We start from the raw sequence: 25,192 nt of genomic DNA, 5'->3' as shown, positions 1-25,192 counted from the left end.
TGACAGGGGAGAATGTCTGCATTGTCAGCATTCCGTCCATCATTTGTTTGTTGTAACGCTGCGGATTTTAAAGGCAGGCCATGGAGTATCTTAAATCCTCTGCCCGCCTGCTAACCTGTTGCTCACCCTCCTTTCATTGGCTCAGCATAGAGTAAAGCCCATAAAAGGAGGATCAGGCTCAGTTTATTCACAGTGACATGATACCTGGAGGGTCTGTTTAACTCTCTTTACCTGGATATTCTTTTCTCTGGTTGAAATTCACTTCCTCGCTTATGAATCATTGCAGACGTAGAAGCCTGACCCACCGCGTTATTACAAATGTCAGAAATTCTAATAATTCGCTTTTGAATAACTACATGATTTCTTTTTAAAAACACAGATAAATTACGCATAGTTAAACATAATTACACAAAATTTAACTACGACATTTGGTGCTACATTTGAATGTGAAAAGCGACTGGGTGCTCCCGCTGTTCCCATGCCCTGGTGCTACTTTTTTGCTGTGAACGGCACGTGTTTCCGTGAAGTGTCATAAAACCACAATTCGAGAATTTAGCATAAAAAGCATCATGTGAAATTACTGTAATCATGCAATATTACTCCAGCATAATGGACATTTCTCCCTGGGTCTACATATTATTGGGTGAACCCAAGCAGGGTCATACTAGCAGCTCTACTCAGGTGAGATGCTGAGCCCAGCCCCGGGGATGCCCCTAGACTTTAGAACCATGGATAAACACTTATTTTTTAAATAATACTAACTAACCACCCTGCTAGACAACCTTTAAACCCAAAAAAGAAGGAACAAGTCCTAAAACATAGGTGGGGACTATTTAGCATAGGCAATGTGCAAAGATGTCACTATATCGTAGGAAGGGCCATCACACACAGAAATGGGGAAATGAGCAGTTTTTCAAAGAGTAAAAAGAAATGCGATGCTTACCTGTAACATTCAGATTGTGGTTTATTGCACAGCCTCATTCTGTGCACCATTTGTCTTAATGCACTGATGAGTGATCAATATTCTGTATACAGAAAGCAAAATTTAAGGTCGCAGGGTTATTTAAAACTATGTTCTCATGCAGCCGCCTGAGTGCTGTTGACGCGTTTCGACGTCAGCAATGTGTTGTAGGAGATCATTAAGGCCTTCACCAAGACATAATAAGATCCTCCAGTCTCTTCTCGTTTGGAATGAGTTTGCCAATGAGTTACTCTGGTCTCACAAAGTCTTGAGCCTGAGTTAGCTGCTTCCCACTAGAGAAGCTCCTTAGTCAGTCTTCCATTTAACATGCATGTCCTGGGTTCTCACGGAGACTGGGCCCCCTTGAATCACTCACCATGATAAGGCAAGCCACAAAGACAATACTTTACTGCATGTCCTGGATCAATAGAAGAAGGGCCTTAAGGACTCCTTGGGATGGCTGTGCTCCCATGTACCCTCTGATTCCAATGGGCATGTGCAAATGATCCCACATCCTTTCAAATGGGAGGAACAATGCGATGACCCACACCTGGATGGGCATTTTATTCCTGAGAGTGGTAGGTCTACCACCTCTGTTACCCTTCCCGGTCTTACTAAGCCTCTCCAAGATGCATCTGTTGCACGTGGATTGGTATGGGAAGTTGTAAGCATCATCATCGTCATGGGACACGTTGAGTAATAGGTGTGTCTATTCCTAAGCAGACCAAATTGAGTCCCCTTCCAATGTTTACTCAAGCCGAGATACTGTGAACAATCGTTTCGCCCTGGTTTGTTTAGCAGCAGTAGTACATTAGTTTAAACTTGAACTTACTACACTTGTGGTAATCCGGCTTATGTGCAGTTACACAAGGACCGGTCTGGATCCTTTTATCCATCTTATGCTGAGATTCGCATCTAATATTTTGCCACGTGACCTCCTGCTCTACGTAAGAGATGGAGCAGAGGCATTTCAGAAGCTTCTCCATTCTTTGCCATCTTGATTCCAAGCTACGGGATGAGTCTATGAGAGCCGCCCAGTTGTAAGGTACTGGAGGAGGCAGCAAATTCAACTGCCAAGGCACGCGATCTGATAACTACCCAGCTAGTGGTACAACAAGCTATTATGTAAAACTGAATGGCCATAGATTTTGTCCTGGCTGCTAAGAGTGGTTAACATGTGATCAATAAGGCTGAATGCTGAACTTAACATAACCAACGTTTCCGCAGGTTGCCATGAAGTATTTTAGACGATATGTGAAAGTTTCAAAGATCTGCACACTATTAATGATATCTTTGTGCTTGAAGGTTTGGAACACCGGTCATGGTTTAAAACAATTGATGAGGTATGAAAATACTGTAAGCAGCTTTGTGCATTACGGACTTCGTTTCCGAGTCGAGTCTGCGTTCCCTCTATCGCACGCAATACCATAAGTGAGGGTGCTTTGCCATCTCACCTGATGACATTCTAGGATGATGACAAAATCATTATGATATTCGTGAGCATTCTGATTAGGACTCCTGGGTAAGTTGTAAAAGTGATGTGGAGCAAGAAGTTTATTGATTAATGAATATTTAGGGGTGAAAGGTTGTGTGATAAAAGAGCAGAAGGGGGCGAGATTGTGAACATTTCAAACACACTGGGCCTGTCTAAGGGAAACCAAACCTGCTACAGCTATGTTTTTTTCTGACACTAACAAAGCCCACACAATGTGCGCGGCTATGAAGTTGAGGCGTGTTTTGGCACTCGAGATGTGAAAGTCAGGAAAAAGTGATTTTAGTTTTGTTACTTGTGAAGTCCTTCTCTAGTTCTCATGAGCAAAGCTAATGCACGTGCTGTGAGAACCCTCTCGACTGATCCATACTAGAAAACTGTGAGCATTGCAGTCTAAATTCGTGTCCTGCCTGGAATCAGAGAGACACTGCATCTACCATTTGTTTCAGGAGACCGGTCGGTGGAGTTTATTGACAAAAAAAACATTTGAATAGTCTGTGACTCACACTTTCTTACTTAAACAAACAGGAAGTGAGGCTTTCTTTGACAAGGGGATGAACAGGAAGAGGACTGAAGAGAAAGATGCAAACTCCTCACAAGCAAACAACCAATCACAGCTGAGGTGCGCTGAGAGTAGGATCACACCACACTGACAGATGGAAATTGAAAGCCATCTGAACTGGGCAGAATGCCACGGGGTTGTGGAAATATCGACCGCAAAGGTTTCCTCAAACTTGGAACCAGGGAAATAAGTTTGCGAAACCGGAGATACACACAGTCTCACAGGGAGACATGAGTACACATTCTAATTTTTAATTTTTAGGTTCTTAAGATTCATTAGAATACACATAAATAAAATGGACATCACAAGGTGAGTTGGAAGGAAGCTGAGTCATAGATGATACAAAACAGAATAAAAGACAAACATAATTTCTAAGACCCAACACTAGAAACAAAACAAAAATAACATAGTTAATGCAGGAAGACTTAACAAGCATTGGCATAGCCAATAGGTCTCGCCTTTGGGACCTTATAAGTGTTTAGCCATGCAACAGTTGCATAACTAAATACTTATAAGGTCCCAAAAGCGAGACCTATTGGCTATGCAAAGCGGCCGCGAAAGTGAAAGTAATCGCGGTAAAGCGCGGCGCGCGCGCCCGCGCACATGCACTGTAACTCTAGGCTGGCATGGTAGCACTTTTTGGAGCCCTCTCAATAAGTCTCGCCAGACCAGCGCATGCGCTGGGTCAGGCGAGACCTAAAAAGGAAATGGAAGAAGGAGGTTACCATGATACCAACGAGCCAATGCTGTACATGTGATGTCTGACATTCTGCAGTAAGAAAAACTGAGGGGCGGTGGTCCCAGTAACTCATGTCTTCGGCATCAGGAAAGCTAGGGTATGGTCTCGCTCTTGTAGGTGGTGGTTTGTGGTTTACTTGTGCCCAAATATTTTGCAAACAGGTGTTCTTTCAATAGTTGCTTAAATAGACGTGAGGCTTGTCTAATATACGGCGGCAACATGTGCCAAGTTAAGGGTATTTCCTAAGAGTTCTCTCACACGTGTTAATATTTTTTAAATAGTATATTACGTACTTGTTTTTGTGTAGTGTGAGTCAAGCTAATAAGCACCTGAGCACTTTCCTTTGCTCCAGAGGTTTCTTGTGTTTTGTATGATGGTTAGTTTCCTTTTGATGTATTGGGGTGCACAGCTTTGTATGTTAGGGATGCTGATTTGTAACAGCATCTTGTCTCAAAGGGCAGCCACCTCGAAGAGAAGGGGTGTGAGATGGTCATATATGCCTTTATTTTTGACTGAATGTGCTGCTGAATTTTGACAAATTTTATATGTAGTGGCACTTTTTGGGTCAGCCATGTTAGGAGTCCATTTCCCTAATCGGGAGAGGTATCACCAAGCACTGAACTGCAGTTTTGAGCTCTTCTCCAGCAAATAATTGTTTTCAATACCTGAAAAGTATATATTGGCAAAAGGAGGACTTTGAAAGATGTCTGCTATGGGTATCGAATTTGAGATTTTTGGACAGTACGAACCCCAAGGATTTTGAAGTTTCTACCACTTCAGCTTTTATACTACACTCTGTTAGGGCAAAGAGCCATGTGTCACTGATTTTGGCTTCTTTAGTGAGAAAAATGTAATTGTTTTAGAGTCATATAATCTGCACTTCAAGGAGGGCGGCACAGATGCCGACCTCAAGGCAAGAATTGGCAAAGCAAGGGCTACCTTCAGTCAGCTAAAGAAGATCTGGAGCTTCAAGGACCTAACGCTGCAAAACAAGATCAAGCTTTTTAACACCAACGTAAAAACTCTCCTGTATGGAGCAGAAACTTGGAGGACAAAAGTGACCACCACCACCAAAGTCCAGACCTTCAACAACGCCAGTCTGAGGAAAACCTCCAAATCCTCTGGCCAAACACCATCAGCAACAACGACCTTTGGCAGCAGACTTTACAACTCCCTGCCCTTGAAGAAATCACTGAATGAGGCTGGAGATGGAAAGGTCACACCATACGCAAGCCCAAATCAAACACCGCCAGACAAGCCCTGCCCTGGAAAGCTCAAGAGAAAAGGAAAAGCGGAATCGAGACTGACTGCAAGGAGATGGGCTACACCTGGAGGTAGACTGAAAGAAAAGTCCAAGACAGAGATACTTGGAGAGTCCTGGTTCCCGGCCTTATACCCCAGGCGGGGTAGTAGGCATAAGTAAGTAGCAAAGTTATCACCCCTAGCCAGGTGCAGTTGGTAGATCAGTTTTATGGTTGACAAAGGTGAGTTTCATTTCATTGTTTTGTGATTTTGCCTTAAAGTATGTGGTGAATGTTTTGCACTTCCCTCCCCAGGGATCTGGTGTGAGGTCGTCAGGAGGCAGGATTCCTTTCACAAGTCATATGGTTTTTTGGACCTATTTTAGCTGTGATAATCTGAGATTTAAACAATCTACCCTGAATTTAAGGGCGATGCACTTGTAGTGGCATCTCTTTAAGTTAAGGAACAGTCTGGCCAGGAGATTGTTTCTCAATTTTCTCTCAAGCATGCCAACAATCTTTGTTTGTTATTTAGGTGGGAAGAAAACCAAATATTTGTATTCTCTGCTCCTTTCCTCTTGTTTTTTTTGGGAGGCTACATTGTTTAGGATGTTTTTGAGTTGTAAAGGTTCATGAAACTGGAGGTCTCATTTTCATAGTTGCCGGTCTCTGAAACGTATTCAAGAGTGATTATTAGTTTATTGTCAGAGCATTGACTAACTTCTCACAACGTGCTATTTCAAGGTTTCACAGGTCATTAGACCATAATATCCCTATTACTTTATGGATTTTAGGAATGTAAGGGGAAATTGGTAAAGAAAAGAAGTCAAGGCATGATCATACCCATCTATTAGGGGTACCAACTATGAACATCCGTACTGTGGATGTAATGAGACCTAGAATAGCACCTTTGGTGTGGGAGGGGATATTGGAGTGTTGAAAATGGTCATGTTATCTAGGAAAGTTTAAAGATGTGGCAAGACTAAGTCTTATTTATGTCTCCATTTTGGGTTAAAATTACCTAAAACTATGCTCGTTGAGCAGGTGAGGAGTTCAATAGTCAAGTAGTAAATAAAGTCATGCATGAATTTTTGTTTTTTCCTTTGAGGGGGAAGAGTGATTGCAAGGTCCAAAATTGTCTTGTTTGGTAACACCCTTCAGGTATAAGAATATCGAGAACAGGTTGTGATGCCTGTGTTAACCAAGTCTTGTGAGGAATAGGAGGTCAAGCTTATTGTGGCACAGGAAATCCTCCATCTCTGTAGCATTTGAGATGGTCCATCTGTGGTTTGGGATGGTGCACTGAAGACATGGTTGTTTCTCATCTTAGGGGTTAAGGCAGGGAGTTAATATAATTTATTACTTATTTGAGAGTTTTATACAGCACGGATACATAAAAGGTCCTGGGGCTTGCATGTTGCTGTTCGGCTAAAAAGGAGTTTATGAATAATTTTATGTATCACATAGTTCTTTCAGGGTCTGATTAAAGGGGGCATGCTTTGTATGGTGAAGTGGTCTATGTGGATGTTGCCTTTATAGGCTGCACTTCTATCATTTTGGTGTGTTAAAGGGATTTGGTCTCTTTAGAGTATGTGTGGTCAGACAGTTATGAGTTTCCACAGTAATGGGTGAGGTGGCGATAGCGGTGATGTTGGTTCTGGCTTCTAGGGTGAAGAGAACAAACTGGGCAATTTTCAGGAAGTTTTCACTGGTTGCTATATGTGAACTAGGTGTGGATATCATCTGCAAGAGTGTGGAAGATATGATTTCTCTTGTGTGATATTTCCCGGATGCCTGTCTTGGCTTAATACTTCTGTATATGCCTTGTTTATGTCTGTATCTATTGAAAGTTTATCTCTCAAAGTTTGCAAGCGGGGCTGATCCTACATATAAGCCATGTGTTAGCTTGCAGACTCTGAGAAACCGCCACAAGAATGTGCCAGTACTGCAGGCACTTGGAAATAACCTCAGTCAAGTGCCGGCCATGCAGACACTAGGAAACAATCGTATGCATGGAACAGCACTGGTGGAAATAGGAAACAACCACTTGCATACGCAAGCCTTTGAGCAATGGAAATTAACCAAACACATAGGCCAGCCCATCAGGCACAGAGAAACACACACAAATGTGTACCAGCCACAGTGGCACTACCGAACAAAAACGCAAATGCTCCAAGCTTACTAGCCGCATGCGTGTACCACCCCCAGAGAAGCTGCCATACAGGCATTGGAGACCAACTTCACACATGTCAATCTGACAGACAATAAGGAACAACCATATGCATAGCATAGGCCAGCTCTGCATGAACTGGAAAGCAAACTCACACATGTATTAAACATGCAGGCACTGGTAAACAACCACATTAATGTAGAAGCCCTCCAGGCCCAACGAAACAAACACATGTATGCGCTAGCCCTGCATCCCCTGAGAAACAAACACAGGCATTAGTAAATCCTTGCATGTCTCAACCCTCGGGAAACTGTAAAATAATTTCATGTATGTGCCCATCCTTGAGAAACTGGGATGCCATTACTTATTCTTCGTCTCCCAGGAAGCAGCTAGCCTCAGCTGCATACATGTTCCTGCTTCAGAGAGAATGAAGACCAATTATATGCATCTGCCTTCCCAGGAAAGACTGAGGAACACCTGCATGTATGTTACATGTTGTGCCTGCCCTGGAATAATTGAGGAACGCTTGTATGCATGTTTTAATTCTGGAGAGACTCTGGAACAATTACATGCTTGTGTCTGGCATGGAGAAACTTACATGTGGAATATCTGCGCGTGCCTGACCCAATGACATGGAGGAAAATCTGCATACATATGTGTGCTCTAGAAAGACCTGAAAACACAGCATGCATGTGCCTGACTTAGAGAGACAGTGCAACAATACATTCAGAACAAGAATATTTATGGTCTGACCGGATGGTGCCAGGCAATATTGTACACTTACTTGCAACATAGAGGGAGAGGAAGATTCCAGCCAGTGCCGCCCCCTGGAACAGCCGTGTCAGAAGGAACATGAGAAAGTCCATGGAAACAGTAGCACCAGTGCCGAAGAGGACTGCCAGCAGAAGGGCAGCCAGAAAGGTGCTTCGACGTCCAAACCTAGAGAGAGAGCATACCAGCATCACAGATAGGCCACGTGTAGAAGGATAGGGGTTTGGGAGGCAGCAAGTACAGACTATGGGTGCATGGAAGCAGAATAGCTCTGCAGGGTGCAGCCACTGTCAAAGAAGTCAAGCAATGGCACACTATTGGTGTGGTAAACTTCAGAGTGGAGACTGCACAGTACTGAGCAAGTTCAACTGAAAGGAATCTTCCCTCGAGAAAGCCAAGGCAATCAGCATCCTGGACACAAAGAATTATTGCATGCTGAAAAGAAAGGGCGGTGTACTGGAGGTTTCGGAAACACGGGTGTTGTACCAAGGGAGGGTGCTGTACTGTGGGGTTCTGTACAGAAGTGGTGTACTGATGTGGTCTGAAGCAACATAGGTGTACCAAGAGCTCCCGTGTGCTTGGTGTTTTGACGGTGTAATGGAATTGGCGCAGAGTTATGAAGTAGGACTGATGTTCTCAAGTGGTACTAAAGCAGTGATGGTAAGTTGAGGGAGCTTATCACTGGCGTTGTGTACTACGAGGCTCTGAAACAAGTTCTGTCAGACCCTGTTCAGGGGACCACAGGGCAAGCAGGGGCAACTGGACCATAATTGTGGTGGTTGTGGTCATTTGATTCTGGTGTTCTGGGGGAGCATCTCACTACGACTCAGCAATCTGGGCCAAGAACACACTTTCTACGCTTGACTCTCAGGGTAGCGAGGGTGAGCAATCAAAGGTTCCTCAGCGAGATAATGTGGGTGGTAGAGACACAGAACAAACAACAGCTACAATGATTCATTGTCTAGCTATGTGATTTTCTTTTACTAAAGAAGTACTTTAATAACACCAAAATGATATATTACACACCAGGAACGTTAAGCACCACAATGCTGTGCACTGCAGTTTTCTACACAGAAATCAGTAGACTAGATTCAATCACAGGTGCCAGCTAACTAGAAGGGGAGATAAGCAGTGTCCCTGGTTTCTATGACGGAGCAGTCAGTCTGTATTTTGGTTTGTAGACAATTCTCTTTGAGCATGTTTATTGTTAACGCATGGATCCCACATAAGTCTGTGACAAAGCTTGCAGTCAATGTTCAAAACATGCAATGGTTTTACCTGAGATGTGGGCACTTGTTAGCAGTGGCGGCTCCTCCGCTAAGGCTGAGGAATCGCCCCACTGCTCAAAGGGAAAAATAAAATAACGTATTGTTATCATCATTTTAGTTTTCCTATTGAAGTCAGTGGCGCGGCGGGACTGGCCAGAGATGGGGCAGGAGTGGTTTCCAGTCCCTAAGGGCGCACAACTGTTTGGACGGGCCTCTTGAGCCAGCCAAACAGTCATGCGCACTTAACATCCTACCCACCAGGCTGTAATGCACAGCCTGGTGAGGAACAGGCCCAGCCTCCGATTTCCCGTCTGAGCGCCGGACCACGGCGCTCAGACCAACCACAACGCTGCATTGCAGTAATGTGATGAGCGCGGGTGCTTTCAGGTGTTTTTTTTTCTTGTTTCTTCCAGTCCCCCTCCCACTGGCCCAGTAGCAGCCGCTACTGCTGGTTAGGCTTAAGTACGAGCATACAGGCGACAGCCGCACGATGAGCAGATGTGTTTAAGGGCTCAGGGACTCGGCCAGGCCCTGCCTTCTTCTCTTTGCATGGGCCTGGTGCAGGGCCACAAACACTAGGAAGTTGGCTCCCACTGGGCAGATGCTGGCACTCCCAACGGGTTGGCCTCCATCCTCTGATCCGGGGTGCAGGTCCTCTGTCTCCGTGCGCATAAGATCAGCACACGTCTGTTGTACTCGTCTGGTGGCGGTTGCAGGAGCAGGCATGGTGGGTGGGGAGAGAGGGGTGCGTTTCAGTGAAGAAACACCCATAGAGGTAGAGAGATCTAGACTCAGCTCAACTTACTCTCCCACAAGCAGTCCGCTGTTCTGAGCCGTTCCTCTCTGGGCTCGGCAGCGGGGTCTCTCCTTACTCGGTCACTCACCTCCTGCAGGGACAAACACGCTACTCTTCCCAGCAGGTGAGGTAGCATCCAGGTCACAAGCAGACTCACAGTTCTTCCATCAAGATGTGGAGACTGGCTTTCTGGCAGACACAAGTACTAGATCTCTGCAAATTTTCGAGTACTCTCCGGAGCACTTCCTTCCTGGAGCTAGAAGAACCAGGAATAAGAGCGAAGTGGAGTAGTATGGGTCTCACCTTTATTCACCCTTCCCAGATATGGGATGTTGATCCAACTGTCAATACCGAAGAATTAATTTGTGGAGGTTCCTTTTCATATGCTGCCAACGTCTTTGTAGAGGGTGATGGCTCACACAGCAAGTATTGGCAATGCTTGCTCTAGGTAGGAGGACCCAAAACATGAGCACAATGATGTGTGAAAACACTGCACCAGGCTGTCATTGACCTTCTGGAAGTAGCACTCCAGGAAAAACAAACGGGCCAGCCCAGTCTACAAGTTTCCATCCTTCACACAGATTCTGCTGGATCACCTCATTTCCTGACCATGAACCCAAATTGCAGTGCTCAGAAAGTATTGATCAGCAATCCACTTTTAAAAACCTCATCATGGAAATTCCGAATAAAGCGTCTAGGGTTACCCTCTCCGCTCAGGAATTTAAGCACTATCCTTCCACTGTCAGGTGAGGCTACATCACAATGTCAATAGTGCGCCCTGGAATGCCAAGATAAATCCAAAATGGATCCCACCGTCTCAAAAATCCAACACAGACATCCACACAGAGTCCTGCTACCATGTAAGCTTTACACAACCGGCACTCAACATGCATACAGGATATCAATGCAAGGGTACGGATGTCTAATACATGCAGCACTTTACACAAGTGGGCCCAGTAGGCCCTAAACTGCTCCTTAATCAGAGAAAGGTTTTTTCAGTACTAGAATTACATATATACCAAGCATTTGCAATGCAATAGGTCTCGCATTTGCCAGATTTTAAACTATTAGCATTGTAAATGACAATGCCTTTTATTTATCTGTTGTGATAATTAACCCATAAATAAAAGGCATTGTTATTTACAATGCCAATAGCTCAAAGTCTTGTAAATGTGTGACCCATTTCACTGCAAAGAAGCAGCGGCCATTGTACCGGGTTGCTTGGAAAGTGAAAGCTCGCATGGTGCACTGAATGTTGCAGGAAAGCATGTCGTGCCTGCAGTAGGAGAAACTCATTAAAGAAAACAGTGCTTAAAGACTAAATAATACATACCATGTAACAATAGAAGTAAAAGGGACAGTCCTCATGGAAGGTTACACATGAAGACAAGGCGGCGCTAAGGAGGGACTAACAACCCTATTAACGAATCCGAAGCCAGCATTTACAAAGGACAATGACCTAAGCCAATGACAAATATGGGTGGAGAGTGGGCGGGGCTTCAAGTCCATACTCAAATACAGCATGCCTTGTAGAGCAGCGCATGCGCTGCCCAGGCTCGACCTAAAAACAGTACAATGCCACCAGTGCTTAATGTCAACAAACCAGGATATGGAGTTTAGTCCCTTGTCTGCTAGAGAGCTTAGTGTGCCCCTCCAGGTCTCAGAATCAAAGGACAAGCATAAGCGCACATGCATGTGTGACAGAGAGAGAGCTAGGCCACAAAAAAGTAAAAACAACAGGCATCACACGGTCCAATTACAGCCTTAATAAAGTCATCCAGGCAAAACACCTATTGATTGCCTCTCGCCTTGATTTATGGACCGTTACCTTGAAATAAATGATTAATGGACTGCACAGTGTCATTTCTGTTTACTCGAAGTATCTGGGGATCCGGGTGACTATCCATGGTATACTGAGGGGTTTGGTAGCAGGAGGGGTGAACCGAAGAGTTCTGACAAAGGAGTGCTGTATATGCCCACCCATAGCTTTTGCGCGGACCTCAACAATCTGGGGCTGGTGTGCATGTGACATGCATATGGGAAATGTCTATTTTGTGCTGCTGTGTATCTAGTAATTTCGCTCTCCCTTTAGCGGCTGGTCTCCGCCCGCTCTGCCTGCTAAACTGACCACCCTCTGGCACAAGGCCTTCTTTTGCTTTTATTTGTTAATGTCAAAAGAGCAGTGCAACCGAAGGTTTGAGGCCTAAAATAAAAGGTACAATGCAGAGAGTGTGGGGGCAGATAGTGGAAAGATTTTTTTTTCTTTAAGTTATAGTTTGGGTTTTTGTTAAACACCACAAGCCACCGCACGGCAGCCTGGGTGTTTTAGAATGCTTGAGAATTGAAAGCCACCTTCCACCCCGATAAACGACAAAGAGCCCAGTCAGTGCATACTTGCACAGCCCGCCATGTTCAGACACATGGTAAACATCTCTAGTAGCTGTAGTAGGCTTGAGATGTTGCTGAAGTGCACTCAGAACAATCAGTACAGACTCATTTGTCAAAGAAATGAGAGATATGGTTCTACACTTCACACACAGGGCGACATTCCTCTGCATTGCTTGCTACGCCACCAGATTCAAGCTAGTCTGGCTGATGAGGGGTGATACCCTAAAACCGGTCCGAGGATGCTTGTTTCTGGTCCAGGAAGGACCTGGCATGGCAGTTCGGGCTGGACTGTTCCCATGGGGAGCAGGGTCAAGACTGATTTGCATATGACTGTGTCCAATCTGGGGTGGCGTGGTGAGCAAAAAAGCAATTGATTAAACCCAAACCTGTGACTGGGGGTGAATGATTGATTTGTTCAGCATTCCGTCCATCATCTGTTCTTTTTGCATTCCCCTTACATGCTGCACACCCCTTTCCCCCTCTTCAGCCCCCACATATCCAGGGTAAAAGGCTACACCCCACCTCTCCAGCTAAGTCCCTTCCAGGTTATGGTGGGGTATCTTTACATACCAACTAACACCCGGGGTCCCCATCTTTGGTGATCCTTCACAGCGACACATCCTACCACTTACCCTTATCAATGCGTTTGTGATTATTACTGCTGTGAACATGTGGTGATGTTGAATGTTCTGTGTTCCGGATGGAGCTGGAGAGCAATCCAAAGGCCTTTTGTGCAGAGAGCAATCAAAAGAAAGAGCTCAAAGGGGGCTTCTTGACAATATTCCAGGAGTACTTATGGCAGGGTCCAAGGATTTAAGTGATGGCACCCAGTTATTCCCACCAGCAGCTGTAAGGCTGAGCGAATGGTGGCTTGCCTGGTATCGCTCCACCCTGCTTAAAAGTTCACCAGATGTTGTGTAGTCCTAGAGGCGAATCAACCGAGCAGCCAACTTAGATCTGATCATTGCCTGCTGCCCTTGGATCGGATGTAAATTAATCCATTAATTTTCCGCATAAAGCCTGCGCTTGTCTGGCTATGGGATATCAGATTATGCAGCCTGTTGTAATTCTTCATTAACCCTGTGTCCAGCCATGTATGTCAACAAGCAGCATTCATTTACACTTTATTTATAGAAAAAAAAGCGCCAGTGATGTACCCTGCTTTGCACAGCTACAATGGAGCTCAGTGACACTGAAGTCACAACAACAATTGTATTCCCATTAAGACATATAGTGTGAAGTATCCGCAGCACCATAGACAACCTGCCAAGCACACCTGCTGCATAGTTTCCATCTCATACTTTAATTTAACTTGATTTTATTTTATACCTTGGTGGAAGTGAAGACTCTATCTACACAACAGCTAACCAGTGGGTCAAACATATGATCCTATATGGATTACCAATTGTTACACAGTCCCTGTCTGAAGTATAAATTGATAATCTCTGGGACTTTCCAACACTATTAGGGACCCCAAGGTTATCACCGGAGTCTAATAGGTATGGGAGAAAAAGAGCTGGTTTGAGTAAAAACAAGACAAAATGTGTTCCTTTTTAAGAATTTCATATCCATCCTCATGATTCTATACATGTGGCCCCAGTTAAGAATGCACTTTATCTGACCAAAGGGATGGTAGCCAGTGAGACAAAATGGTTTTCCAATGAACAACTTTCAGAAGACCATGAAACTGCACGGGGAGCTTGACATGGGATTATGAATAACACCAAGCAACTTCCAGTAGAGTAGCTGGAACCCACTATGCAGTAAAACAATTAGCTGAACATAGTCTCAAAGGGCAGCCATTATTGGCTAGTAACAACACATGAAACACAGACGACTTTCCTCAGGCAGCTCTAAAGTGCGCACCTTAAGTACTTTACTCCTACTTTGTAGATAAATATTGACTCTTCCTAGGGATGTTTTACTTCTTGCGTCCTTGCGGGAGTAAAGCTCATTGCCGGGATGTGAGAAGTCAGTCCTACTGCAGGACTTTGTATCATTCTGGGTTTACTTTATTGTTTGGTGTCCAAGTCAGTGGAGGTCAGTAATGGTAGGGCTCACTCCCTCATGAAAGGGATTTCATCAAACCAACCCTACACGTCTCTGAGGGAGACCCAAAGAGCAGCACCATGGAACTGAGACTTGCTCTGACTTCAAAGTTCCAAGTCCAGAACACATTAGATAGACAAAGAAACTACATTTGATGCCACTTGTCCAATGTTGTGCTGGGACAATGTCATCCCTGGGACAATGACACCCCTGAAGAAATGCCAAGTGTGAGAACTTGCTCCTTGCTACTAAAAACAGTTTTTCACCTGAGACCTTTAACAGATTGTCACCAAGAGGCAGGACTTACTCCTCAGGGGGCACTGAAGGATAAATAAAAAGGTAGCGAGACTATGTACGCAAACTCAACTGTACTCCTTTATTTCAAAATTCAGTTTCTATGAGGAGCTTTCTTATGGAGGCTAGCAAATATTCTCTTATAGTTTATTTCAGTTTGGACATCCAAAATGTGTATTATATCTGAACTCTTGTTTGAACTGAATGATGTGATCTGTTCCTGACCACTATCCAACTGATTTATATTCCACACTAAATCATTCTGTGTACATTACAAAAGACGATAAATATTGTCTGTATATCAACCATAAATTCATTTCTCATTCCATAAGGTATTGTCAAAGGATGTTCAATTTACAAGCAAACTATAAAAATATATTAGCATTCGAACCCACTGAAATCCAAGCGAACAGGAAATAAGCTTGGCCTAGCTACTGAAATAAGTGAAACAAGCAATGTTAAAGCTAACAGATCTGACTTGAAAGTGAGAATGCTTCGTCAATCACTGATGAGTTTAAGCCTTCAATAGGTCATTATACAAGCATTCTGTCCCTCATCCTTGCACTCATGCATCCATTCATCCGACCACTCACCCATTCTTGCACTCCCCCACTTAGCCACCCACAGTAAAACAGGCATATGCAACATAAAAGAATAAAAGTAATCCAGAAGGACTAATGAAAAAAGGAGGAAAGAAATAAAAGGTGAAAACATTGAAAACAAAATGACTGGAAGACCAGCCGAGACATTCAGACGCATTCATTCTCAGATGTGCACGTGATGCAAAATGCCGTTACCCAAAGGGCAATAGAGTCAGTGACAGAAATTCCCTAAACCACTGTCACATGCAGTATGTCATCATGGAGAGAACCATAAAGTGAATGATACTCAAACACACAGACGTGGGCTGATCCAAAAGACCCTCCCTGAAGGTATATGTATGTATAAGTTTCTTTTTATTACTAGGGCCTGGTATACGACGACGCCTGCCAAGCGCTGCTAGCAAGGACTATCGAAGGGCAAATCTTCACCCCCCAGAGTTTATACAGGCTTCAACAAAGTAATACAAAACGACCTTTAAAGACCTATTGGCTTCCACATACGTTTCGCACAATAAATAAGTCTGGCCTACTGTCTTTGTTGTCATTTTTCATAATAAACAGATAGGACCTTTAGTATCTGACATAACTTTTCTAATGAAGAAAAGGGCCCTTGGCTTTATATCATTGGCTCATAATCTTACCCAACTCAGGCAATCACGTGTTAGCTTTCTCACATGACAGCCATCAGGCAACCAGTCGGCAAAATTACAAATATATATAAAACGACTGTCGGCAAAACAATGTACAGCCCCTCTTAAATTGGTCTAACGAGGATTATCACAGTGCAATTCTTTAACCCCAAGGGTTTTCCAAGGTGGGGAACCAACGCCAAACCCCTTGTTTACTAAATTATTCTGCAAGATTCCATGAAACTAAATATCTTTAATAGAGGGTTACTCCCTTAAAGGCCTGTTGGCTTTAGTAAATGATTTCACAATACGTAAGTTAGGTCCTACTACATTTGTTGTAACATTTCACAATAATAATGTATCTGACATAACTTTTTGCAATGAACCAATCAAGCCTATTTCCTTTATCACTGGCTGGTCACATAACTAAGACCTACTATATTCAGCAGAAACTTTCCCATAAGGCAACAGTCAAGTATATATTTCTAAAATGACAAATACACACAAAATTAGAGTGGTCAAAACAATATACAACTCCTCCGAAAAGGGCAAAATGTGACTTGTCACATTGCAAAATCTTCTTTACCCAAAAGTGTATGTCACTGTGTAACCAACACGAAAAGCCTTGCCTACTACAGGAATCTGTGAGATTCCATAAAACAAAATGTTTACATTCTTTAACACAGTTGAAAGGCAACCCACCATTAAAAGCCTAATCGCTTTAGCAAACGCTTTTAACAATGAATTGGTCCGACCTACTGCCTGTGTCTTATCTCTTTATAATAAACAGAGTGGACCAATGGCATCTGACATACATTTCCCAATGAACCAAACAGACATATAGGGCCATATGTAGGTAATTTCTATTTACCGATTCCTAAATATCGAATTTTACCGATTCGGTATTTAAGAATCGGTAAATAGAATGTAGGTAAAAAAAAAAAAAACTTTACCGATTCGGTAATATTCGTTATTACCGATTCGGTATTTACCGAATCGGTAATAAGGCATACCTTCCCATTCATTCCTATGGGCCTGGAGGCCCATAGGAATGAATGGGAAGCCATTCACTATTACCGATTCGGTAAATACCGAATCGGTAATAGGGGGAGCATATTCAAGGGTGGCAGGGTGTCACATTGACACCCTGTTGCACCCCTGAATCGTGCATGTGTGCACATGTGGCGCACATACATGACCTAAGGGCATGTATGTCTGCCACATGGCACTTTTAAAAAAGCACAAAATTGCTTTTGAAAAAGTATTCGGTATTTACCATCAACTTGTAGTTGGTGGTAAATAACGAATCCTTAAACCAAAAATGCACTCACTTGAGTGCTCCCTACATAGGATATAAGGATTTGGTAATTTACCGATTCGGTAGTTTACCGATTTCTTAAAATACCGATTCGGTAAATTACCGAATCCTTAAAACCTGCCTCCTACATTAGAAAGGGCTAAATACCGGTCGGTAACGGGAAAATTACCGATTTTCGGCCGTTACCGACCGGTATTCAGCTATCTACATATGGCCCATAGTCTTTATCATTGGTGTGTCAGAATAGCCAATTCAGGCCTACTGAACTCTGCACAAGTGTTTGCACAAGGCAACCCTCTGGAACACAGTCAACAAAAAAAGAGCGCTAAAAAGGTTTATCAAAGGGCTTATCTTCTACCTGCAGGGTAGAAACAAACACTGCAACCCTTACTCACTACAGTAACCTGTGAGAATGTATGTGATTCAATACCTGTCTGCGGGCTTTAACACGCTGCAATATTAATCCACCTTAAAAGGCCAATTGGTTTCTAACAGATGATTATCACATCCAACATGGTAGGCCTACAAAAGTTTGTTGCAAATTTTCCCAATAAAAAGATTAGAGCTATAGTCTCGGACATAACTTTTTCCAATTAACTAATTAGTCCTAAAGCCTTTATCAATAGCGTATTACCATAACCAAAGCAAGGCTTCTGTAATCCGCATAAGAATTCCCACAAAGCAACTATTGGCATACAGTCATAAAAAGTGCAAAATTACAGTTGCCAAAAGAATAAATAACCCTTCCTAAAACGCCATAAAAGGGTTTCTCAAAGTGCAAATCTAGTACCCCAAGAATCTGTCACAAATGGTAGCCACACCAAAACCCCCTGCCCCCTACGGCAATCTGGGAGATTTTATTTAGCAAAATATCTGCTTTAACGCTGTGTACTGGCAATCTACTCTTAAAGACATATTGGCTTTAACATATGCTTTTCTTAATTAATAAGTCAGGCCTACTGCCTTTGGCATAGCTTTTCATAATAAACAGAGCAGACCTAGGGCCCTGATCATTGGCTGTCACCATAATCAAATCAACACTGCAATACAAGCACTTTTTTTCAGCTGAAGCAATTAACTTTTAACCTATCAAAATCTGTTCTCCAAAGAATAAACATTTGGATTGAGCGGACTACCATACACATCCACCCACTCACTCACCCACTCATCAACCCAACCATTCACCCACTGCAGATGCACTCAATCAGTTTCAGTCTCATCCACCCACTCACCCATCCATCCACTTGCTCTTACACTCATTAACTTATCTAGCATCAAATCCTCTCTCTCTCTCATATATATGTATATATATATATATATATATACACGCGTTGAAAAATGTGCAGCAGAACGCCTCCTTGCCAAGGGCCAAAAAACGTTGCTTCACGTGTGTGGTTTAAGCTAACCTGGAGGGGAGGTGTCAAACGCTCTTAATTGCAGAGCACCTCTGAAAGGAAAGGAGGCGGAGGGAGGTGACAGATTTTTGCACACAAGCTACAGGAGAAGGAACCTATGAGATGGCACTCTTCTTATGGAAAAATGGAAGCTGTCTGTGATTGAATCTGAATCCTGTCTGTCCTGTTTTTGCTGGCCAGGTATCTGACTGAATGCTCAGTCCTTCATAATATTGCAAATTCTGTTGTGTCGTGCTCACTAAAACTAGCCTGGCAACCACAGACCTTGTCTCAGGGGCTTTCACTGCCCCGTGGGCAGCACATTAATCAATATGGCTGACCTGTGAGCAAAAAAAGCACAGCTCCCTTCTCCCCCTGGGAGCAGTTTTTAACTTTATTTGTCCCACCTTTACTATTTGCTCATATGTGGCGACACCGTCTATATGCTTTAATTGATTGTTTGACATGATGCATGTCGACTTAATTCTGCTAATTGTGATCAATTAACTGAAGTTCATTTAACTTATTTTAGTTACGTTCTGCCGCCCAATAGGTGGATGCTTATCGTCTCTAAGTCTGGCCCTCCAAAAGTGCTCTGCGCTTTGCTTTTTCTAAATTGTCCTTCTTTTGTTTTTACTATCGTCATATTCATCTAATATGGAGGACGCCACCCGTGCCCTCGCCACTCTCACTTCCATTAGCCATGCAAGTCCACACAGCAGACCTGTGTAACGATGACCTCAAAGCAAGCCCAAGCACTTTTCCGAGCTAAGTAAGCGTGCAGGTGGCGGCTCGACCACAGTTAGCAAGTTCACTTGGAGACCTACAGGTCTGTAAGATGTCACAATTAATATTAGCCGTCGTTCAACATTCTCTGTTACTTGTGCCAAGGAATGGACTCAAACGTCTGTTAACAATGACTCACCGACCTCTCGAAAGATGTGGCTGCCATGCTTTCCAATGGCAGGTGTTTGGGGAGTCATCTAGTTAGGGTTTAGATACTGCTTCAAGTTTGACATAGGCTACATGACAGGGACAGAGCCAGACCACATATATGCCTAGTGGCATCACCCGGTCACCAAAATGTACATGTCGATCATGGGAGAACTCTTGATAGAGTGATGTTACCTTGCTCCCGTTTCCAGCTTTTTATAGTAAAGAATCATAGTTAATAAAGGTTCAATTTTAGCAACTTTTTATTTTATTTTCTCCATTCTGTGTAAAGACCTCCTGGGCCTTCCCCACTTCCTTTCTAAGTTTTTTCAGACTTTTATTTCCTGTTTTATACTTCAAGCCAGCACGGCAGTAGCCCATGGTGCGGAGGTAAATTGTTCCTTCTTGAACGAACACGGAAATGTGCGTCCCTCGCCAATGATGGTAGATTTGCAGCAGCTTGCAGCATTAGCAATGTTTTCCAGAGGTCCTACTTTAGATTTGGTGTTCACTTCAGGAGGTTAAGTTACGCATTGTAATTATTTTCCTAGAGACTGGTGTGTGCCGTTTACAGTCCGGATCCAATCAATTTCTAGTCTAGTCCCAAACAGCTTGTCTGTGGTTGTTCAATGGATTAGGCGAGGTCAGAATCTTTATCTGAGGCAAGAATTGATTCTTTATCTAATCTTCACACATACAAGGACACATTTTTAAAAGAGTACTCATTTTAGTTACATGGGTCAGGAATATTATGGTCCAGTACTGTAGGTATCTCCTTTACTACAAAACCTAATTAGACTAGAGCAAATGTGTCTTTAAGGGCAGATTGTCAGTACCCAGCGGGCTTTTTGTTACATAAAATCTCTCAGATTGCCATAGGAGGGAAGGGTTTTTTGGTGCTGGCTACCCTTTGTGACAGATTGCCATTCGGCTTCTGGTTGCCTAGGAACTGGCAGACTCAAAGCGTTGTCTGAATGAGCAGCGCAACCCCTGGCACAGTGAGTGGCCGCCCGGTATAATGAGCAGCCCTGGCCACTGTTATCCTCACTGACCACCACTGCATTTTAAGTGGAACTCTTTGAGCAGCAGAGTTGGGAGACTGGCAATAGAGCAACAACCCAGTGCTGCCCAGAACAGTTGAACAGCACCTTTTCATAAAGTGACCAAACCCTTCAATGTTTGAGCTACTCTGAGACATGCACACGAGGTACAATATTTTGATGAGTTTATGGGCATAAACAGTGATGGGCATTAGGACTTGAAATTGCTGACATTTGCATAATTATCTGCATGCAGCGCATTTAGTTTTTGGGAGGGATGCACACATTTGTAGGCACGTGCATTATTTAGTTCTACAGGGAACTACTGTTGTTATGGACTCCCGCTCGCTTTGCTTCTGCCAACCCTTTAGTGGCTCGATTGCACGGGCTCCCTATTCAGGCCTGAATTTGTTTAAGATTCTGTATTTGGTACACACATGTCAAGAAGGGACTGTTTCTCATTTTCTGCAATGTTGTGCAGATGCCACACATCATTCGATCTATGATCAGCTCAAGTTTGTCTCCTTAAAGTTGCATTGTTTCACAGATCTTTAATAGGAGGCCGCGCTTTCTAAGGCCTCGCACCCAAGTTATGGAACTTCGTCCCATTGGTTATGAAACTTGCATCTTCTCACATTCTTTTCAGAAAACAAATTAAAACATTTTAGATCAACTTATCCTGCTTTGTCATAAATTAAGTCCTACATAGCATAACTGAGAGGCTATAGAACACTGTAAAATGTCATGAGTGTTGCTTCATATAAAACAGGGGACAAAGGCAACTGTATGCAGAGGACAGTCAGTGGTAAGTTTGTGTACGGTGTGTAACAGGAAACATGTTTCAACCTAGGCAAACCCATAAAATAGGGCCATAGCTTATGAATGGGAAAATGTAGAAACAAAGGTTGCAGCCATCTTGTCCTCAATCATAACTTGCTGGTACAGGGTGCTAATGATCACACATTAGCAGTTCGTGAGGAGATAGCTGACCATAAAAGTTTACTTCTACATGGATTTCTTAATTGCTTGTAACTTTGGCAGACACATGCGATGCTCCATGAAAAATCATACTGCAATGATGTTATGCACGGACGCCGTCTTTGCGTGCCATTCTTGGGAACAAGGATTCAGCAGTCCTGCATTTACAAGGCAGCACCAAACAAGAACATACTATTAGTTCAGACCGCAGTCTCACAACTAGCAAAATAGCTCAGCTTGAATGCTGCAGAATTAGCAACCAGCAATTGCAGGTTAAAATGTTGGCTGAGCCGCAGACTCAGCCCTTCAGAATTTTGAGGATGATAAAGCGGGTACCATTCTGTGTGATAATTGGAACACATACAACAATGCTATAAATTCACAAGGGCGACATACAGAGTAAGTTATTACAGTACATGTACACTAATCTGAACTAATGACGCACTCCATGGTCAACATGCAATAGGTATTTTTACAGGCTGGACTCAGTGCTTCAAGTCACCACCCCCTTCTGAAGATAATCAAAGAAAGAAGCTGCCATCTCTGCCCTCCACAAACAGACCTGGCATCGACTACATACCCTGGCACTCTAGCGCTTGTTTAGGGCCCCGTTTTAAATTCTTTCAAGGGGCCTTGCCCAGGTTCAAGTCTCCTCCATACAATTTTGTTTAGGAAAAGGGCTTACCTGTCACAGGTGGATCCGAACACGAGGAAGCCGCTCAGGTAACCAAGCGTGAAGCTGACCTGCTCCACCGGTACCTTCCAGTGACTGTCACACACCAGGTCCCACTGCAAGGAAAGAGGTGAAGTTAAAAAACTGCAATCGCCTGGGAAAGGGTTGCTTTATAGACCTATGCAAATGAAACAGAACATACTTTACATTTCATAAACAAATTAAAAAATATATATTTTAACTTAAATCTTTCAGTCTTAACTTTATCTTTTCCATTACCTGGTTTTGAAAAACTCAAATTGGGTCATAATTAACAAACTCATCAATTTACTGAAATACATTGGCATAGTATTAGGAAAACAATAATGTTTTGTGTGTCTTATGCTTGTACATAAAAGCAAAGTGGTATAGTGTTTTAATTTTTCTTTTTACTACTTAAACTTAAGCCTCTAACCTGTGTGCATGTCCTCTCAGTTTCATCTCCCACGCGTTTGCTCTTTGGGGTGCTTTTTCAGCTCAACATTTATTTAAGTTTTGAAGGAAAGGGAAACACAGGAAGAGGCTAGCATTGCACTAGACAACACAACAGGCTTTGTCTTGAAAAGACAGAGTATCAATCACACCTTGCACAACATTCCTAGACATAGAAACCCATCTGCGACCTGAGGCCTGGACAGGTTTGTGACAGGAAACAATGAATGCACACAGTACCCTGCCACCAAGAATGGAAACACAAGGCCCGATTTATAAACCATGCACCTGTGCGTCTTGACATACTCAGGCAAGATTTCCAAGTGCAAGATGTTCACAAAATATATCCCTGCACTCACAAATACTTACTCGCGTACAATATTCTCAGGAGAGTGTAATAATGAGCATTTGTAAATCCAAATCAGAGGGTGGGAGTGGGCATCCCTGGGTGGAGTTTCAATGGAAAGTTTAGGAAAGACTGAATACTCAATAGTATTTGGGTATTCTTTAAAACCTTCCCCCTTGCCACCCTAGAAATGGTTAATGAAGTACTCCTGCTAAGGAAGGAATTTTCCAAACTGGAAATGGTCGAAAATGTATTCTGGCCAAGGGCAGAAGTATATTCATTTCCGGGTTAGGTAGGAGGAGCAGACGCCCTCACATTGGGAGGGGGTGCAGGGAGAGTTTCTTCACAAGGAAAAACACTTTCCCCATGGAGAACATTTTTGTAAAAATAAAAAATGTTCCTATGCACCAATTGAACACCATGCATAATTGTAAAAGTGTAATTATGCAAAAGGAAACACCTCTGCACTGGCAGTGTGAAGGAATTCACAAACGTTTTCCAGGAGTATGCCTGGGTGCATGTGACTGTAGTTTTTATGAATATCTGAAAGATGTAAACCTGCATCCATGTGACCTTCTTTGCGAATTGGGCCTAATGTGTCTCGAGCCACTGTGTGCTTGCACAGAGTCCTAATCTCTGAAACAACATTGACTGCTCAGCGTTTCCAACATTGAGCTATATGTCCATGCCAAGGGCTGACGGGCAAGGAAACGATGTCCCTGCACACCACAGGTGCACCTGTGCAATGCGGACCAGGACATTCATGGTGTGATATAAAGGATTGACGACTTCCGGTTCCTACCCAGCCGTACAGCCTCTGTAGGCCAGGTGAAACCACAGGTATTGCCGGACCTCCAGGGCGGTGGAGTTGGCTTGACATTCCCGTAGCCAAATACGTCAAGGTAACAACGAGGACTACCCATCCTACCATTAAATATTGGCATCCCCAGGGTCTCATTACAGAAAGTGCCCAGGGACACAACAGGCATGTGTGGATGTTCTGTGCGCCCCTGGTGCAATTTGGTATTACAGAAGGGCCCACAGACATTTGTTCGGTCCCTTCTATAATACAGATAGTGCTGACGCACATGTTGCACCAGCGCAATCGTTAGAGGGCATTCCCTCATTTGCAGAGGGGCATGGCCCCATGCAAAATGAGGGAATAACTTGCCTCTGCACCTGCGCCGTATTGTGGACGCAGGCGCAGAGGCAAACATAGCTCCAAAAAGCAGACCTCTGGAGGGGAGAAAAAGGGTCTCATGAACGACCCAGACATCCCCTTGCAGGTGCGTGCAGTCAATCACTGAACCGGCTGCAAGGAGATCTCTCTCTCTCCACCTAAAAGTGCAGGCGCGTTGCTGCCTGCACAATGAAACACAGAGCGGCTTTGAAGCAGCCATTTTGTATTCCACTTGAATGCGTTGATCCCAGGGCAGCTCCACTTCACAGTGCTCCGAGGGCAGCGCACTAACCATAATTGGGCGCACTATCCCCGTTTCCGCCTGGCGCACCTGCTTTAAGGTGTGGCGTGGTGCAAACAGAAAAAGTGTGCCTTTGAGGATTTGGGTGTATTATATCATATGGTTCCTTCTTTGGTCCTTTCTCCAATGCCAGTATGACCTGAGGTTAAGGGTGCCATATTTATGCCCAGAAAATGCCCTGGCGGGATAATGCTTTCACTAGCCATAGGGTATCAGGATCTCTTCCGCTCTATGATGACTTTCAGGCTATGTATGGCATCTAGCAATCTCAGAGTGCACTATTCAGCACACTCTCGAGATGTTTGAACCCTTCATCGGAGGTTAGGAGCTTGGTAGCCCATCCTAGAGGTGTGGCTACCTGTAGGCAACACGCCCATGGATAAACTATTTTAGGAACTGGTCTCCACTCTGTTCCCGCCGCCAACCCATCCACTCGAACAAAGGGCATCACACCTGGAGTGCAATCGCCATTAGCCCAGCAAAGGCAACTTTGCCTTTGAATCTTGCGTTCTGGGCTAACATCCTTATTGGCTTCCTGCGAAGGTGAGGTAACGCCTCACCCTGTAGCAGGCTGCTATTGTTTCTAAGCCTGGGAG

The 25,192-nt window shown here is 43.8% G+C and overlaps 1 protein-coding gene across 1 annotated transcript in view; it reads right to left on the bottom strand.

Annotated features, from left to right (window-relative positions):
- SLC22A31 (solute carrier family 22 member 31) overlaps positions 1 to 25,192 on the bottom strand; it is a 220,486-nt gene that overhangs the window by 147,890 nt on the left and 47,404 nt on the right. The window contains exons 2-3 of the mRNA XM_085640018.1: positions 22,311 to 22,414; positions 7,950 to 8,104 (exon numbers count right to left, since the gene is read on the bottom strand). Of these exons, the coding sequence (XP_085496144.1) occupies positions 7,950 to 8,104; positions 22,311 to 22,414 (259 nt within the window). The remainder of the gene's footprint in view (positions 1 to 7,949; positions 8,105 to 22,310; positions 22,415 to 25,192) is intronic.

This window comes from Triturus cristatus, chromosome 12 (assembly GCF_964204655.1).
Source record: "Triturus cristatus chromosome 12, aTriCri1.1, whole genome shotgun sequence".
NCBI lineage: Eukaryota > Metazoa > Chordata > Amphibia > Caudata > Salamandridae > Triturus > Triturus cristatus.
Note: the sequence above shows the minus strand (reverse complement) of the source record. Positions and strands in the feature narration are given on the sequence as shown.